Genomic DNA, 18,093 nt, shown 5'->3' with positions numbered 1-18,093 from the left:
TCTCTGTGCTTCGCTTCCGTCAGTTTCTCCGGTATCAGTGTGAGGGGGTGATGGTGAGAGGGAGAGGGGGGTGATGGTGTGAACGAGAGGGGGTGATGGTGTGAGGGAGGTGAAGGTGAGAGGGAGAGTGATGGTGTGAAGGAGGGGGGTGATGGTGTGAGGGAGGGGGGTGATGGTGTGGGGTGTGATAATGTGAGGGCGGGGTGATGGTGAGAGGGAGAGGGAGAGGGGGTGATAGCGAGAGGGAGGGAGGGTGATGGTGTGAAGGGGGGGGGGGGTGATTGTGATAGGAAGGGGTTGCCTGGAGGTCCAGTGGCCATTACATCTGGTCTGCAGCTCCACAGAGCTGCTGACGGTGAATCTTGCGAGACCCATCAGAGCGTTGCTGTGGTAACCCGCGGCAATGCTCTGATTGGCCAGTTCTTGCGAGACACATGGTCTGCGAGTGCCGACCGGGCAGCCAGGAGGGGCTTCGCTCAGTATGCCGCCGGGCCCTCTCCTGGTGTCGGGTCCTCGGTCACTGACCAAGGACCCGACACAGTCTGCCCTCAGGTGGTTTAGGCGGCCGCGAGGACCCAGTCAGCGCAAGGCCTTAGGCGGCCGCCTAAACCGCCTAATTAGAGAGCTGCTCCTGATGAGCATGCCCACTGGGGGGCGCCAAAAAAAATTCTGCACCCAGGCGCCTGTGACCCTAGGATGGGCCCTGTTTCCCATAATGCTTAGACAGGTGATAACATTTCCATTGCAGGGCATTAATGCATATAGTAGTAGATGAAACATAAGTTTTAATTTATAGTCTCTTTTAGTATAGGATATCTATTTAAAATGTGATGGGACTGTCCCAGCAAATAAAACAGGGCACTTAGTAATGTCATGACCTCCATCTCCAGTACTGGCATGTGCCACTTCTTCGTTGACGTCATGGCCTCAGCACGTATGTACGTAATGCTTGGGCGGCGCGCATGCTCACTGCAGCTCCCCCGCCTGCGTGACTTTTCCTGTGGGGACCCAGTGTGCGCATGCGCGTTACTGCTCCCTGCCTGTCAGCAGCTCTTCCTTCGCTCCGGCGCCGGGTTCGCGTTGACTGACCAGAGTCCGCGAATCAGTACCGCTCCGGTAAGGGCCCACGCCGCCGGTTTACGGTTCTTACCGATAGGTGAAAAGAGATTCGTGTATCTTCATCGGGTTGGTGAATGATATGTTAGCCCAGAACCTGTAGGCCCGAGGAAGCAAAGTGTATGAGAGCAATAAGCACCGGGCGGGGACAGCGAGTAATCACTGTGTACCCGCATCATATCACTACCGTATTCATTCTATATGGCTTTATTGTTATACACCACTGAAGGTTAACAGTGGCACTACAGACGGCTATGCACTACATTTCCCATGATGCTCAGCTTGCCTTAAGACTGGCTGAGCATCATGGGAAATATAGCTCAGAAGCACCTGGGGTGCCAAGGTTAGCCATTAGTGTCTTATACTGATTGCTCTGACCTAATATGGAGAGTGCCAGATACTGCCTGGTGACTGAAACACATTAAAGTCTACACAATAAGGTGGGAATGCTTGTAAATGTCCTCTGAATGCTAGTTACCTAGGGTGTTTGCAAGGTGACTTACTAGCTGTTATAGAACTGCAACTCCTATCATGCTTTGTCATCATACAAAGCTCCATGGAGTTTGTTACTCTACAGCTGCTGGTAAAACTGTGTTGGGCTGCAGTATTGGCCACTGTCTTCGGATAAATTGTACATACAATCGTAAGGGTTCTATGTCAAGCCAAAATAATGCAATATAAGAAGTTGAAAATTCTATATATAATCACGAGTGTTGTTAACATGTGAGCTTTACTTTTAATAACATACAATATTTGCATTTTCTTTGGCAGCAGATTTGAAAAACTGGTTTTGCGATGGTACGTTTTATAACTGGGTCCCTAAAATGTGCTTTTGCTGATGGACAAATAAAAAAAAAAAAAATGACAGTTAGTATGATAGTCTTCCACATTCTCAGCAATTCTAAAAGAATGTTACTTCCTACTTTTCATTGGCACTTAACAGCAATGACATTGTTCTTTGTAGATACATGAATTAAAAGGTTTTCTTTAGTTTCAAAACATAGCTTTAACAGGTGGCTGAAGTTGATATGAACTTGCTTTAACAGGCAGGGTGACGTGTATCTGCATATGTGAAGAACTTCTCATGCCATGTAGCTTTTTCATATTTCAAACGCCAGAGTAAAAAACTGATGTCTGCGGAGGGTACTGAAAGACCGCAGGATCCTACATAAATAATTGCATTTTTCCCGGTAGCTTTGCCTTTTTTTGTCAAGTTTTGCCATGCTTCGTAAATACACTAAGATACAGTAATCTCTACTTTTTCTTAGTACATCTTTTGCTAGGAATTTGCTTAGAATTAAAGTGAAATTCCAACACAGTCAATGTGAGTATTTCATAAAGGTTTTTATCTTTATAAAATACTAATTTTGGAGGAAAGACTTTAAGTCCTCTCTGGTCAGAAGCATCATGCACAATGGCTGTCTGAAACTGATCCAAGAGAGATTTAAGGATGACTGTCCCTGAGGAGCAACATTCAATGAGGATTCCCAGTTAAAAGTGGTAGTAAGGTTTAACCGTATTACAAAGTATAAAAAAAGAAACCCACTGTTTTCCTTTGACGCAACCCTTGTGAAATAGGATTTTTAATGCTAAATCTTCTTGATTTCATCCATAGTTCAATAATCTTCAGTTTTCTGCCTGAAAACACTCAAGAATGTCCTTGCACCAGTTTTTACTTGAACCCATCAGCTGCCATGCCTGGAACAAAGATCTCACTCGTAAGTGCATCCATCTTGTTATTGTTGTTTTCCTGGGCTTGAAGAAGCACCATAACAGCTCCAACTCTCTGTATGTGAAAGTTGGAAAGGCTATTGACGAGGTCCATTTCTGCTGTATCCAATACATAGCAGAGGCGCCTGTTTTTAAGTGCCTTCAGAACCCTGTGTTGTTTTCACATGGAGCATGGATAAAATATGAAGTTTGTCTGTGTATTTCTGAACACTCGTAGATACATCATGAGGATCTTTTTTCAGAAAAGATCCTCATGCCACGTCAAGGCAGACCTCTTAGTTTGGTCCTAACTCTAACCATTCGCCTTGCTTCCTTGAGCTCCTGGCAAAAATATCTCTAATGAGACAGAAAGGGGTATTTTTTATATACATCCCTACATGCTTATTAACCCTTAATAGGGAACACATGGGATGGGCAGCAGCATTGCAACCTAGCTGTGTAATACAAAAGTGAATACAAATTGCAATGCTGCTGCCCATCCCATGTGTTTCCTATTAAGGGTTAATAAGCATCTAGGGATGTATATAAAAAATACCCCTTACTGTCTCATTAGAGATATTTTTGTCAGAAGCTCAACGAAGCAAGGCGAATGGTTAGCGTTAGGACCCACCTAAGAGGTCTGTCTTGATGTGGTAGGTGGGCATACCCTCTCATGGCCACTGGAGGTAACTAAAAACCTCCATTTGTTTAAAAATACATAGGGATGTGGAAAGAGCGCAGGTAACTTTTTTCCTTTGGTTTTTACTATATGTATTTTGGCTGATGTGTTTTTTGGTTTAAACTTTGCAATTCACTTTGATTTCCAGGCAACTTTTACTTTAGTGAATAACCCTGGAAAGTGAATTGCAAACATAAGGTCAGAATAGCCGTACTGGGAATATTCTCAAGGCCTGCTTTGCTTTCAGGTCAGTTACAGTGGCCATACATTTGAAATTTACTTTGAATTATCACTTTAGTAAATAAACACTAGAGTCTAGCATGACTACACTTGCCGATATGTGTGACAGAAGTGTGTTGAACAGGTTTTCAGCCTCCATACACTGTTTCTTTGAAAGGCCACTCCAACCCTTCAACAAATATATTTACAATGCCTTTAGGACGTTAATATTGAGTCCCCAGCCCCACAAATACTACCTAAAACTTAAACTTGCCTTGAGAATCTCCTGGTGCCGATATTCGTCACCCCACACTGACATCACCCTGTACTCGCATGCTCTAATCACAGACTTCTCATGGAAAGCAGAGGGAGACCGAATGCAGCACACAGAGACTTAAAAATGTTACGTCTGTTTGCACCGTGCAGTGCATGCTGATTGACATTTTTATGTACACAATTAGGTGGGTTGTCCTCCAGCACACAATTAACAGTAACTCTGTATTTGCAGTGTTTCAACACTGCATATACAGACTACCACTATGACCACATCAAATACTGAAGTGACCATGGTGGTTAAAGGCTCACTATAGGGTCGGGAACACAAAAATGTATTCCTGACCCTATAGTGCTAAACCCACCATTTAGGTGTCTTGCCCCCCTATAAAATTTTAAAACTCACCTTATTTCCATTGGTCTCTTCCCCTAAATTGACAGGATAGTTAAAGGATAAGATCCACATAAATTAAATTCAGTAACATGTAAATATACCCACTTTTTGTAATTCTATCATGTCCTGAAAAACGTTGCCAGTGCACTTTCCATAACATAGTTCTGCCTCAGACAAGTTTGCTTTTACTTTATATTGTAACAATCGTTTTTAACAGTATGAGATGAATTAGTTGCTTGATTATAGTGGCTTCATTATATTAATTGTTTTTTTACTTCTTACTTCACTTTTTGTTCTTCAGAGATTGCCATCAGCCCAAATAACCACGAGGTTCACATCTACAAAAAAAGTGGGAATCAATGGGTGAAGGGGCATGAGTTAAAGGAGCACAATGGACACATAACGGGTAAGATGTTGTGTAAATAATTTTAATTCTGGAAAAGGCTTTACTGCTCCACGAGCTCATTTTTAGGAACAAGAGTCTTTACTTTGTGTTTATTGTTTTACAGTAAAAGTTAGATGACTAGAGTGTACAAATATGACAATCATCAGATTTAAAACTGATTTTGGTCCATTTTTATTCTACGGAGTATAATGTGTAGAGTGTGTTTACTAGGGGTGGACTAATTATTAGAGCCAATATTCTGCATTTTTAAAAATCTAATTTGCGATTATTGCTGATAATGTACACCCTTCTCCCAGTCACCACATGCTGTCTTTTTAAACTGAAACTTGCTGCCAGCAATAAAGAGCCATGTCATGACTTAACGTTAAGGGAAGGGAGGTGAAACCTTGAATATTCTACTGTAAAGTACTGGACTAGCTGACAGAGTAAAAGGAGTGTGGTTGCTGTCAGCAATCACACTCCTATCAACCGTACTGCACGTACTGGGATATTCATGATCCCAGCATGTACTGGTTATCTGAGAGTGATTTGAGTGTGACTGTTGACCGCAATCACACTCCTATCAGTACATACTGGGATCACTGGCTGCCTAAGAGTAAGGAGTGTGATTGTTGTCCGCATGTTTGTTTAATACCAGATTTGTTGTTACTTTTTTAAAACTTGAAATGTACACAATATCAGCACCAGTTATCGGCAGTTGATCCCTGGTGTTTACCACCCTTTTCTAATTTCTGACATGCTGTATTGACAATCCTTTTCGACCTGAAAATATCTGTCATCTGCCAGCTATTCCTCGTCCTCCGCAAGCTTTTGCAGAAGAGATGTATCTTTTTCAAAATGGCAGTAATGGAACTGTGCAAGTATTCTTTACCTTATGGGTTTTCCCATTTCCTCATGGAATGAGATGCGGTTCAAGTAGTTTTTATTTCTACCAAAAATGCATGCTTCTCCCATCATACAAAGATATCATTCTCTGATGTGTTCTTGCTCCAAGTATCCAATGCAGTTTGACACCGATTCAAGCTCTAACTGTCCATGTAGAGCAGGAGTAGGCAACCTCCGGCATGCCAGATGCTGTGAACTAAACAGATAATGTATCCACCCAATTTTATATTAAGTCAAACTGAGCGCACTCTTGTCTAATCAAGGGTTGTGCGAATAATTGCCTGAGAGGATGCAGGTAATTTGCGTTATGTGCCCTACTGAGTGATGGGATATTTCACCATACGTTGGTTGGGAGAACTTGGACATAATGGCCTATAGTTGCCTTGGGCAGTTATCTTGTACTGAGTAAGGTACTCCAGGTAAGCAGCCGAACGTGTGGCAAGGAGCTTAAAATGTGGAGGCTATATTGCTTAACTGTGTATTTGGCAGTGGACTTGCGGAGCAAGATTATAGAGTGTGAGGTGTATCATATGAACATAAAACTATGAAATGAACAGGTATATGAAACTTGTGTACTGTAGTTAGAACAGTATGAATCAATACGCGTTGACACTGGGATATGCAGCTGCAAATCTCAAGTCGGAAAGTCCGCTGTTCCTCTGGGCACAAAGGGATTTATTTCTGCAACACTCCAGGACGGACAGGTATCCTTTGGTGCTATTGTCGCTGGGAGACCATTGACTGGAGGAAAGTTGGAGCCTCGGAGAGATGTTATAGGAAGTGTGTCTTGCCGGCATGTTCTGCCATCTGGGCCCCAATTTTAAGGGATAGAATTCTCCCGAAGCTGCTGGGTTACTTGGCGAAAAGCTCTGCGCCATCTTGTAATGGTGTGTCTTGAGAAGTCCCTGTAAAATATCAGGCTTGCTCCTTCAAAGGTAACCGTAGGAGAGCCTCTTGAGTCCTGGACAAACTTAATTAGTGCATCCCGTGGTGTATCTTGGGGCTCCTCGGTAGCTCTGGGGAGACGAAAGCAGTTTACACTATAGGTTTAGGGAAACACGTTTTTGTTCCTTTAAAGTACCAATATCCATTTGGTAGTTTTTACTGTGTCCTTGATGACTACATACACATGCCCAGATGTTAGTACTGAGATGTTCTGGATAGTTTAACCATTCATGACTGAAGAGGGTGACTTCCCTCACAAGGAATCCCATAGTATCTGGGTAAGAGGCAAGCCTCTGTAAGGTTCTTCTAAATAATATATTTGTTTGTTTAAAAAAAATAAAAGTATGCCTTTTCAGCATCTGGAGGTCAATTTTTTTTGGCTATGCACTCACTCTGAGCCTGCAAGGGGAGGAAAAAAGAGAAAGGAGGACAGAGTTTTGCAAAATTATCAGCTGAGGGGATAGGGAGGCAGGGAGGGCTTCATTCAGTGAGTGAGGGCAGCCAATAAGCTTCCCTTTGCATGCTCTGCCTGCAAGGGAGAGAAGCAGTTATGTCTGTCTGCAGCTTGCAACATCCAGGCTCCTACCACAATGTCCACTTCAAAAAGCTGAAATGGTCATGTTGGTTGGAGTAACACTTCAATTTATGTAGAGGAATCTTTGTCGTCTTTGACTTTTTCTCTTGAAAACGTTCTATGTGAATTTCTCTTACTTGTTTAGTCATTACAAAGTAAGTTTGTGTGTATGAAACTATTGGTTTTAGTTTAAATATTTTGGGAGGCCAAGGGTCTTATTCATTTATTTATCACGGTCTGCTACATAAAATTAGCATTTTGGAGTTTTATGATAACATGAATGCATTTTTTTCCTTTTAAACTTTTGGGGGAATGATTCTGGGATGCAGTTTAACGTTGGTTCCTATTTTCTATATGAAATAATGTGTTGCTTATCTGCTTTAACATTCCTAGGCATTGACTGGGCTCCTAAAAGTGACCGTATTGTGACCTGTGGAGCGGACCGCAACGCTTATGTGTGGAGCCAGAAGGATGGAGTTTGGAAACCAACATTAGTTATCCTGCGTATCAATCGTGCCGCAACCTTTGTGAAGTGGTCTCCTCTTGAGAATAAGTTTGCTGTGGGGAGTGGAGCTAGACTTATATCTGTGTGCTACTTTGAGTCAGAAAATGACTGGTAAGTTCCTATTTGCTTACTGTACTAATATGCCTGGTAGACATGAAGGATTGAGAACTATCAATTTATATGTGCATAGCATTAGCCCTCTTCAGCTCTGAAATAGCACGTGCTAAAATCTTTTTCAAATAAAGGAGCGTAAAAAAAAAAAAAAAAAAAGCATGAGGAACATTGTGAAGTGTAGATAGATATGGGTACGCAAACCTATACATATCAGTGTATGCACCAATATGCATATCAAATGTTTTTTTCTTTATTAAATTCTTATTCTTATTAAATCTGACCAACTGTTTTTAACAGTTATCAGTTTTTATATTATAACTGTACTTCCGGATATAAATCTAAAATACCAGTAATTTTGCTTTTATTGACCTTGTTTTTCACAGGTGGGTGAGCAAGCACATCAAGAAGCCAATTCGTTCCACAGTGCTTAGCCTGGACTGGCACCCCAATAATGTGTTGCTTGCTGCAGGCTCCTGTGATTTCAAGACCAGGTAGGATACCAGTGAAAAATCTGCCAAGATCAAGCAATCTACAAATGTACGTAGAAAGTTGTGATACCCTAGACCAGTGGTTTTCAACCCGTGTGCCGCCAGCCACCTAATCGTGTACCACAGACACAATGAATTCAAGGTTGTAATGGGTTGAATATAGTCCTTAAATATGTATGACTTTGTTTTGGGTTTTATTCTTCTTCGTGTCAGAATTAAAATTGGGTTTCAAGTAAATATGGGATTTGTACGCTGCTGCAGCAGGTAAAAGAAGAAAATAATCTGGATGCACCTTGGAACTTTTTCTCTCACTGAAGTATAATTCGGTCCAAAAAAATCCAATACTAGAGAGCGAGATCTATCTCTATCGTCTAATAGAAGTGACTAGGGCTGCAGAAATAATTTGGCTTAAGGAGAATTGAATGGTGAAACTGCAGGGGTTAACTGAAGATGATTTTTTTTTTTCTTCTCTTAGACAGTCGCTTAAATGTTAGCATTTCACGAACGTTTTACCAAGAAATCATAGCTGTAAAGTGTTTTGATGTATGCATATCTTATTGGAGTATAGCCTTTTCTCCTTACACTATAATGTTTTGATCTGTTTATTCTAATTACCTTCTCTAACTTTTCAGGGTATTCTCTGCTTACATTAAAGAAGTTGATGAAAAGCCAGCTAGCACTCCATGGGGTTCCAAAATGCCATTTGGCCAGCTCATGGCTGAGTTTGGAGGAGCTGGTAGTGGTGGTTGGGTGCATAGTGTTAGCTTTTCAGCAAGTGGCAACCGCTTGGCTTGGGTCAGCCATGATAGCATTGTGTCTGTAGCAGATGCTTCTAAAAACATGAGGTAAGATCCATTTGTAAACTACTGCAAACAAAATCTGTTAAACACTACTAAAAATCTCACTAATGTGTGTTTTGGTTTCTTTATCTCTGAATTGCTTGCAAAGCATCATGGCAGTTGTAGTTTCACAGCAACTGTCATCTGTCAGACCCGGCTCCTCATTAAGAGCTTCTTTTAGCTTTCCTGATCTAAGCCCTGCTGTGCAAGACTAGCTTATTGGCTGAAAGTGTCAGGTGATTGCTTTCAGCCAATGAGCTAAGCCCTGCAGTTTCTGGCTCTCTGGTTGATGTAGTGCAGGTGAGGAGTTGTAACTGGCAGACCACAGGTAAGACCCCAAGCTGTTCTAAAATGGGTTGACTAGCTTGGAGTGTTCCTTAAGTTAATCAAATGACTAAACAATTATAGAACATTTGACATATCTGCATGTTAAGCAAATTCTAAATAAATATATATTTGAACCTATCTAGATAGTATGGGTGCCCTTCCCTTCTTCCTCCAGCCCTGACTTTCTTTGCCTGCCCAGCCATAAACATCCCAGTACAGCTCATTGAGAAGTCTTTGCAAGGCAGGTGCTCTGGTAAATTGCCTGCCTCTTGAGTTTAGCTCTACTGAGTTAAACTTCGAGGAAGTAGTAGGATCTGTTGTCTGACAGCTAGTAACAAGGTTTATTTATAAAGTTGCCAATTTCTACTGTAATCTGCACTTGTTGTAAAATGAAAAAAGAGGACACCACACGTAAAGCATTTCAGCAAGCTAAAGTGCTTTAGGTGTTTGGAATGTTCCTTTAACATGTTCTTGTCATCATTGTGACCTCTTCCGCACTGCGGTCCTCATCCCTGCCTAGTGGAAAATATAGTTTCAAAACAAAAATGGAACCACACTTTTCCACATTCAAACCACAAGGTGCCTAAGGCGATTCAAGGTTGGCACAATCTCCATACAATGATACAGCAACAAAGGGGGTATGGGCACTCAAGGGTTATTCAAAAGGTAGATTTAATTGAACATAGTGTACACAAGCAGCAACATTTTGACCTCTGTGGGCTTTATCAAGTTCACACCACAGTTTACAAGAATAGTATATATAGTAATTAATATTAATGATTACTAACTTAATGAAAATTGTGCGGAAGTTATGTAAGTTGTTCCTCCTATGTATACTATTCTTGTACACTGTTATGGTAGCTTGAATAAAAAAAAAATGAAAATAAAAAAACTCCCATAGAAGTCAAAACATTGCTGCTTGTGTTCTACACTATATTCCATTAAATTGGCCTTTTGAATAATTTTAGAGTGCCTGGACCACCTTTGTTGCTGTACTAGAGGAAAATTTAGGGCCCCACTTCCTTTCTACTCTCAAAGGAAAACAATTTAATATGTAAATATGTAATAGGTGAAAAGTTTCTGTGAAGATGCAGAGGAATTTTTCACCCAACCCTACACAGTGCTGCCCATTGTAGCACTTTGCAGTAGTGGGTGAATGCATAATTTTCTTTTCAGGTTACTGTGCATGTAACTAAATGTGACTTATTGTATTTAGAAAGACCACTGTGGACAATTAATTTGTATATAGTTTATAGATACCTATTTCTGACTGTGTATTATAATGTGTGAAAAAGCAGAAAACAAAGGAAAGATAATCCACGCTTATAGTATGTAGATCTATAGGTGAAATCACACAAATATAGATATTAAAAATTATACATACATGTATGGTAACAATAGAGGCTTGTTTAAAATATTTGAGGTAGTATATAGTAACAAATGCACACTGACGCTTTAAAGAGCTATATAGAGCTCTGCTGTTAAAGGCGGGGAGGGTACAATCCCCATCTCGGGGATATATATACAGCAGCAGTGGTGATGATACTGTCTTGATAAAGTGCAATATGTAAAAACACAAACCGGAATATCCAATAGAGTAGTATGTAAGATACAAAAACTACTTTCTGAAGTAGTAGTAGGTATTTTACTCACTTTTTTTATTTTATTTTTATATTCTTTATTTTTGCGAGTATTCGCCAAAAGATAACAAGACATATGAAACTTATAGGAACATAAGGATATATATCTATCTCTCTCAAGAACTGGGGGTTTCAAAGCAGTAGTCAACTGCTGCCAGGGGTTCCCTCTGTTTGGACAGTGTGTGTTAGGTCGGTGTGTTATCATGAGGGGAGCTAGCTTGGGATCTTGTAGTGCCTTATCGCCCTTGTCAGTGTCTCGCTATGGGCTTTGTGCTCTATTAAGGCGTTTGGTGGGGCGGGGTGGATAGCTGGTTAGCCTCTGCTGGCAACATTACTTGCTTATAGAACATAACCTGGGGTGAGGCTTAGGGTGTGGGCCGTATGTGCATAGGGCTTATAGCTAGGTGGGGAACGGCAGCCATTTGTTGCACACAATGTGAAAAAAGGGGGGTGTAAAATTTAACAGTAGGCTAATCTTGTAGCTCGCGGAGCCAGTGTAGTCCTGCATTAGGGTAAAGTTCTCCCTGCGGTGGGTCTCTGCGACCGACAGTCATGTGGGCCACGCTAAGTGCGGGCCAGGTGCAGATGAGTCGGCAGGTGCGGTCTTCAGGTAGGTTGCTCACGTCCCCCTTTCCTGGGTACGAAGGGAGTGATGCCCTCGACTGTCCATGTCGGGTGGTCCATCCGTGGCACCTTCTCTGCTGGTATTCCCAGGAGCCGGAGGAATGCTGGTGCTTCCAGGAGGGATGTCAGCTTGTGCTGTTTGCCGGCCTTGTCAACCAGGATCCGACGTGTGCCCCAACGATAGGGGATCGCGTGCTCTTGTAATAGCTGGGTGACTGGCTTGAGGTTTCTCCGCCAGATGAGTGCATGTCTGGATAAATCCCGGTAGAATATTAGTTGTGCCCCCTCAAAGGACACCGCTGCGGAGTCCCTCACCGCCGCCATGATTGTTCCGCGGTCATAGTCTCTGGACATTTTCAGCAGGACGTCCTTAGGTGCTTCGTGGACTGCGCTGGGAGCCTTAGGGAGGCGAAAGCAGGAGTCCACCGCCACCTGCTTAGCCTGTTTGGGCAGCAGCAGTGTGACGATGAGCCTCCGGCAGTAGTGGGGGAGCTCCGCTCCGGCAACTGTTTCGGGTATCCCCCGGATTCTGAGGTTGCGGGCTCTAGCTCTGTCCTCCAGTGCAGCTATTTGCCCCTGCTGGTCTGCGCATTGTTTTTGTAGGGCGCTGATGGCGGCGTCAGTGGCCGATTGAGCCAGTTTGGTGCTTTCCAGGTCCTCTTCCACTGCCTTCACTTTGTCAGTGAGTTTGACCACCGCATCCCTGATCGGGGCCATGTCTGTCTGGAACATGGCTATAATTTTGACCATTAAGGCCTTGATGTCAGACTTGGTTGCTGGTGCAGAGTCTGCCAGCACAACAGTTGGTGACCGTGTGTGTGGCACTGTGTGTGGCCGGGATGGCAGATAGAAGTCAGCGAGGGCGTCGTCATCATCCGATGATGTTGGTGTGTAGGCCTCAGCCGCCTCCATTTTGGCTGTGCCTAGCCGCGGCGCCGTGTGGAGGAAGTCTCCGATATTGCGGGAGCCCGAGCCCGGACCGCCCGGAGTTTCTTTGCTTTCTTCCCCATACCTGGGGCAACGTGCAGGTACTTTTGGGGCTCAGTGGCAGGTTCGGGATCCTCTAATTGTCGGTTCGACAGGTTTAATGCACGGAGCTGTTCCGATGTGCGTCCAGCTCATGCAGGCGCTGGCTCCGCCCCTTTACTCACATTTTGGTGGTACAATTCCCCCCTGGGATATGTAGGTTCCGGAAGTGTGAGGTTCTGGAAACCAAGGGTATATGAAGTAAATGCCAAATAAATGAAAAATAATTCAATTTACAAAGGAAAGATAATCTTTTACTCTCTCACAAGGTTGAGGAAACCTTGTATGATATGATCTGCAGCCTTCAACGATCTCTATAATTCATAGTGAGCACCTATACTCTATATCTACTTTGCTAAAAAGCAAGCACTAGCATCTACGATGTCCAACTTGGCGTGCAAGAAAGTGTCTGTGCAAAAACTAGGGTATTAGCAATTTATTTATTGGCATATTACATAGCAACATTAATGCAAATCTTTTCTATGTCTGTCTAGAACTGAGTTTATTCAACCATGTCTGTCTGAGTTTTGTGTACTCAACGTCAGTGCTGTTGTTTTGCAAATTGTGCAGTGTTTGACAATATATCTGCTATTCTAATGGACATAAACTAATAAAACAAATTCATAACGTGTAACCAAAATAACGTGAAAGATGTGTAACACATTTGCACTTCTGACTCTAGTGTTGCCCAGCTGAAGACAGAGTTCCTGCCATTACTGAGTGTCATCTTTATATCTGAGAATAGTTTGATAGCAGCGGTAAGCCTCTTCTTCAGCTACTTTCTCACAAATCTTATGTGCACCGATTAATCAGTTTTATTTTGTTAGCAAAAAAACAATGTGTTGACCCACCAAATGTTATATTAAACATACATTCATTAAATGAATGCACCTAATCAAACACAAATATTAAAATTGGCATCAGTTTTAAAAAGGCACATTATGATGCATATGAAATTATTTTCATCTGCTTTCAGAGATCTTTGTTCTCATACCTATGTACAACCCTTCCCTCACTAAAACATATTGTACCTAAAATGCCTCTGAGAATAAATTGATTTAGGACTCTCCTTTATATTCTCCACAGGTACCGTAGTTAAAAAAAAAAAAATGTAGATTATATTTATATGGTCCTTTTTCTCATATTGATAATTAATTGTGCTGTTTGCATAGCCCTTTATGCTGAGAATTTGAAAGTTTTATGATTTTTTTTTTTTTTTATTAAAGCATATTTTGACAGGTACACATGAAAAGTATTCAAATACAATTTAAACCTGTCCAAGCAGATATAACCATATTACTTTCCTTGGTAAATGTAGTGTTTTTTTGTTTTTCTGACATATTTTTGTATCCTAGGGCCATGATTGTTGTCCTATGCTGTTCACTTATGATGATCATGACACCTTGACTTTCATTACTAAATTGGACATTCCAAAGCAGAGCACCCTTCGTAATATCTCCGCAATGGAGCGCTTCCGAAACATGGACAAAAGAGCCACTACGGAAGATCGCAATGCCACACTGGATACACTGCATCAGAACAGCATCACGTAGGTATAGGGAACACAGGGCTCGAAAAGGATAAAATCCTTGCTTTTGTGAGATTGGTGAATAAGGACATGGCTTACAAGAAAGCACACAGGGTAGCTAAGAGTGCGGTAAAATAGTGTAACTTACTAGGCCATGCTTGAAGGTTGTTTTGCAGCATATGTGAGCCCTGTATTGCGGGATCATTGAATTAGAGTACTGATGGAAAAATTACTTGTCTTGTATACATTTTGAATAAATCTGTGTGCTAGCCCTCTATGCTGAAAATAATGCAGACGCTAACATACAATCAGGATTATACACAAAAGTGTAAATTCTTGGGAATTCAACATACATGGCTATTTATTATTATTTTTTTATTAATAGTTTAAAGGTTGTACAATGAAGGGTTTGTGTCACAAACCCCATAAAATAAACTGTAGGATTGTAAGTGCTAGGCTGAACGATGTGCTTAACATTCACAAGCATGTTCTAGATCATGAGTAGGCAAACTACATTTTCCTTGATACGTTGCCAGTATTATGGCTGTAAGTGCATTATCGGAGATAGTCTGGAGTCCTCAAGGTTGTTTAACCCTGTTTTATACTGTGTGTTTGCAAGAGTAAAGTTGCAAAGTAGAAGTGAAAGCAATACTGTGCTCCATACCAAATCTAACACATGCTCTTTCTACAACAGCCAAGTGTCCATCTATGATGGAGATAAAACTGATTGCCGCAAATTTTGTACAACTGGGATAGATGGAGCCATGACAATTTGGGACTTTAAGGTGAGATTTCATTTTCATATAATTTCCAACACACAGGAAGCAAATTTAAACACTGATTCAGTGTGTTGAGTACTGTTGAGACATCTGTACAGGGTGAGTCATAAGTCTGATATCACATATATACCCCTTCATATTAGATTTATATTTTCATTCTCTTATAAGTAGTAAGGAACTTCCTTGCATGTGACTGACCTATATCCGTAACATGTGTATATCCATTCTATTATTACTTTAAGCTTTTCTATGTTATGGGGAACAAGTAATGTTATTGCAATGTGAAGGCTACCTTAAAGGGACACTGTAGGCACCCAGACCACTTCAGCCCATTGAAGTGGTCTGGGTGCCAACTCCCATCACCCTTAATCCTGCAAGTGTAATTATTGTGTTTTTTATAAACTGCAATATTTCCTTGCAGGGTTAAGTCTTCCTCTTGGGCTATCTACCAGACGGCCACTAGAGGGACTTCTGGGTTCTTAGACTACCTTTGGTCGTCTAAACGACGCTGGACGTCCTCACGCTATGCATTAGGACTTCGCTTGACTCTCCATAGTAAAGCATAGTAAAGCATTGAATAATACTTTCCTATGAGGAAATCCTAATGCGAGTGCGGCCATTGCCACACATGCACATTAGATCTACCATGCAGCTGGACGTGGGCGGAACCTGACCCAGCGCTGAGGGGCATCGGCGCTTGACTCATGGGAGTGTCTGGAGGGAGGGGGGCTCTCAAGGATTCTACAGTGTCAGGAAAACTGGTTTGTTTACCTGACACTAGAGAATCCCTTTAACACAAAACCGTTTAAGGTAATAATAAAAAAAGACATGACATACTAGTGCTTGGATTCAGCTGGCAAGCAGTCTTATGTGTTTAGAACCAGGGCAGGAAGACCTCCCCATGTTCCCTTATTTGCCTAAATTGATAATCTGTCTTATTTACCTACTACGTTGATTCTATGGCTGACTGTATATTTGTCTGTTTTATTTAGTTGTCTATCACTATTTTAAAAAATGTACAGCTTCCTCTATTTATATTGATTGGTCAGATATTTTCCCCATTTTGGATGTTGTTCTTCATACCATAGCCTGTCCGATACTCTGTTAATATCTACAAATGTATCCTTGCACAACAACAACAACAAAAAAATGTCTTCTAGCAGTCGGACTGGATATATGTATAGATTAAAGGATTAAGAAACTCAAACTGTCATGTTATGCATTTAAAGGTTCACCCTAAGCATCAAAACCATTATAGCCTCTTAATTGTAAATGTCCCTGCAGCCTCTTGATTGTAAAAATTGCCTTTTCTGAGAAAGGGCAGTGTTTATTTTTATACTTAAGGCCACCTCTAGTGGCTGTCACTCAAAGAGCAACAAGAGGCTCATCCTGGTGTAGCCCTGCTTTTATTACAGGCCAGATGGTTAGTATCTTCTCACTCAGCATGAAGACTCCAAGTTATCCCCATAAAGATGCATTGACCTAATGCTTTTCTATGAGGTGATGCTATTTGGCGCAGCATGTTGTAATCCATGCATGCACATTAGCCCCCCAATGCTTCCCTCTTGGAAAGCATTGGTTTGGGTGAGATCATCAATGATGATGTAGCCTGGGGAGGAGTGGCGGCCACATGGAGACCAGCACAGCAGGTGCTGAAGGTAAGTAAAAAATGCATACGTTTCTAGTTTGTATCTCTAACATAATTTTCCTTTAACTAAAAATTACTTTGATTTCACAAAACATACTAACACTTGTACATCTAAAAAATGAATCTCTAATTATAGCGACAGACATGATTCTCTTGCATGTAAAGAAAACGACTCACAAATGTGAACATAAACTAGTATTTAGAGGTGTCACAAATTTTCCTTTCTACAAAATCTTTAACTTGTGTATCATATTCTCTTTAAGACCCTGGAATCCTACATTCAAGGATTGCGAATAATGTGAAGAAGGTGCAGCAACACGACCAAAACAAAATGAAGCAGGACTTGCTGACATCTAGAACTAGGTGGAGAACCCTTCAAAACATTGCTGACCCCTCCAGCAATAAACGTGTCACAATTGCTAATGTCCACCTACACATTGAAGCTAAAAAGCATGTTCTCCTTCTGGAAAAGTGTAACCTCCCGTTTTAAAGCACATTGTGTGTACAGTTTGCAGACCGGATTACTTACTTCGTACCTTCGTTACGTTGCTGACAATCTTTGGTGAAGACGGTTAACCATGAAATCAGCTAATGTTTTGTTTTCATTTGAGTTGTTAATTTTTTTTATTTTTTTTTTGTTGTTTACCAAAGCTGCTTTTGGTAGTTTCTGTGGGGAACATTACTAAATTAAAATAATTTTATGTAAATTGTCTGCTAGAAAATAAACAATGCAGAATGTGGCAGTTATTTATTTTATTGGCATTTTACCACTAATCCGTTTTTACCAGCTTGTGCGCTATATATTATCTTTTCTATTTAATTCTGCCTTTAAGCTGTAGTAAATTTTATGAAGCTCTCTAACCTTTAATTCCATTTGTTTTAGACTTCAGAGCAAAAACTTTAAGCATTACGTTCTATCTACCACAATCTGCTATTACATACATTGAATATTGTTAGTGTTTTACTACAGACTATAATTAAACAAAAAAACAAGTGATCATTAAAAATTAAAAGGTGTGTTAAGGGTGTTCCTAAAAATATTTCTATTGATTTTGAGGTTTATGGGGGTGTGAGGTTTTTCACCCTTTACCCCAAAGATTTCCACAGCTTGTTTCCATTAGGTATAACAAAGAAATAAAACATAAGCAACCAGAAAATACACATGCTGTATAAATGTACCAATGCTCTCTGGTAAAATAGAAGCAAATCATTTATTTACAAATATAATGTGAATGATCATACAGGCTAGATCAGACCGATATTGCCAACAAAAATGTAAAAACAAAAACAAAAACACCACAAATGCTCTTGAAATATTCCAGTGCCAAATAAATCCTCCACAATGCAGTGTGCTATAAACCACACTCTTGTATA

The 18,093-nt window shown here is 41.1% G+C and overlaps 2 protein-coding genes across 2 annotated transcripts in view; one reads left to right on the top strand and one right to left on the bottom strand.

Moving 5' to 3' along the window:
• Positions 1-1,252, bottom strand: part of KPNA7 (karyopherin subunit alpha 7) — a 35,001-nt gene extending 33,749 nt beyond the window's left edge. Inside the window, exon 1 of the mRNA XM_063430264.1 lies at positions 1,151-1,252. The gene's annotated coding sequence lies outside the window, so the exon portion shown is untranslated. The remainder of the gene's footprint in view (positions 1-1,150) is intronic.
• Positions 1,004-17,459, top strand: ARPC1A (actin related protein 2/3 complex subunit 1A). The gene is made up of 10 exons (XM_063430268.1): positions 1,004-1,116; positions 2,732-2,834; positions 4,693-4,797; positions 7,595-7,817; positions 8,204-8,311; positions 8,941-9,153; positions 13,447-13,522; positions 14,120-14,313; positions 14,987-15,077; positions 16,983-17,459. Exons 2-10 carry the CDS (start codon positions 2,771-2,773, stop codon positions 17,019-17,021), a joined length of 1,113 nt encoding a protein of 370 aa, XP_063286338.1. The 5' UTR covers positions 1,004-1,116; positions 2,732-2,770; the 3' UTR covers positions 17,022-17,459.
• The last annotated feature ends 634 nt before the right edge of the window (positions 17,460-18,093 follow it).

This window comes from Pelobates fuscus, chromosome 8 (genome assembly GCF_036172605.1).
Source record: "Pelobates fuscus isolate aPelFus1 chromosome 8, aPelFus1.pri, whole genome shotgun sequence".
Classification (NCBI taxonomy): Eukaryota; Metazoa; Chordata; class Amphibia; order Anura; family Pelobatidae; genus Pelobates; species Pelobates fuscus.
The sequence above is the reverse complement of the archived record's forward strand: the minus strand, read 5'-3'. Positions and strand labels throughout refer to the sequence as shown.

Bases quoted from the DNA above. Each gene is read 5' to 3' on its own strand.
- ARPC1A (XM_063430268.1), top strand. From the start codon at position 2,771: ATGTCCTTGCACCAGTTTTTACTTGAACCCATCAGCTGCCATGCCTGG. The intron at 14,314-14,986 runs GTAGGTATAGGG...TTTCTACAACAG, and splicing joins CTGCATCAGAACAGCATCAC to CCAAGTGTCCATCTATGATG. The intron at 15,078-16,982 runs GTGAGATTTCAT...ATTCTCTTTAAG, and splicing joins TGACAATTTGGGACTTTAAG to ACCCTGGAATCCTACATTCA.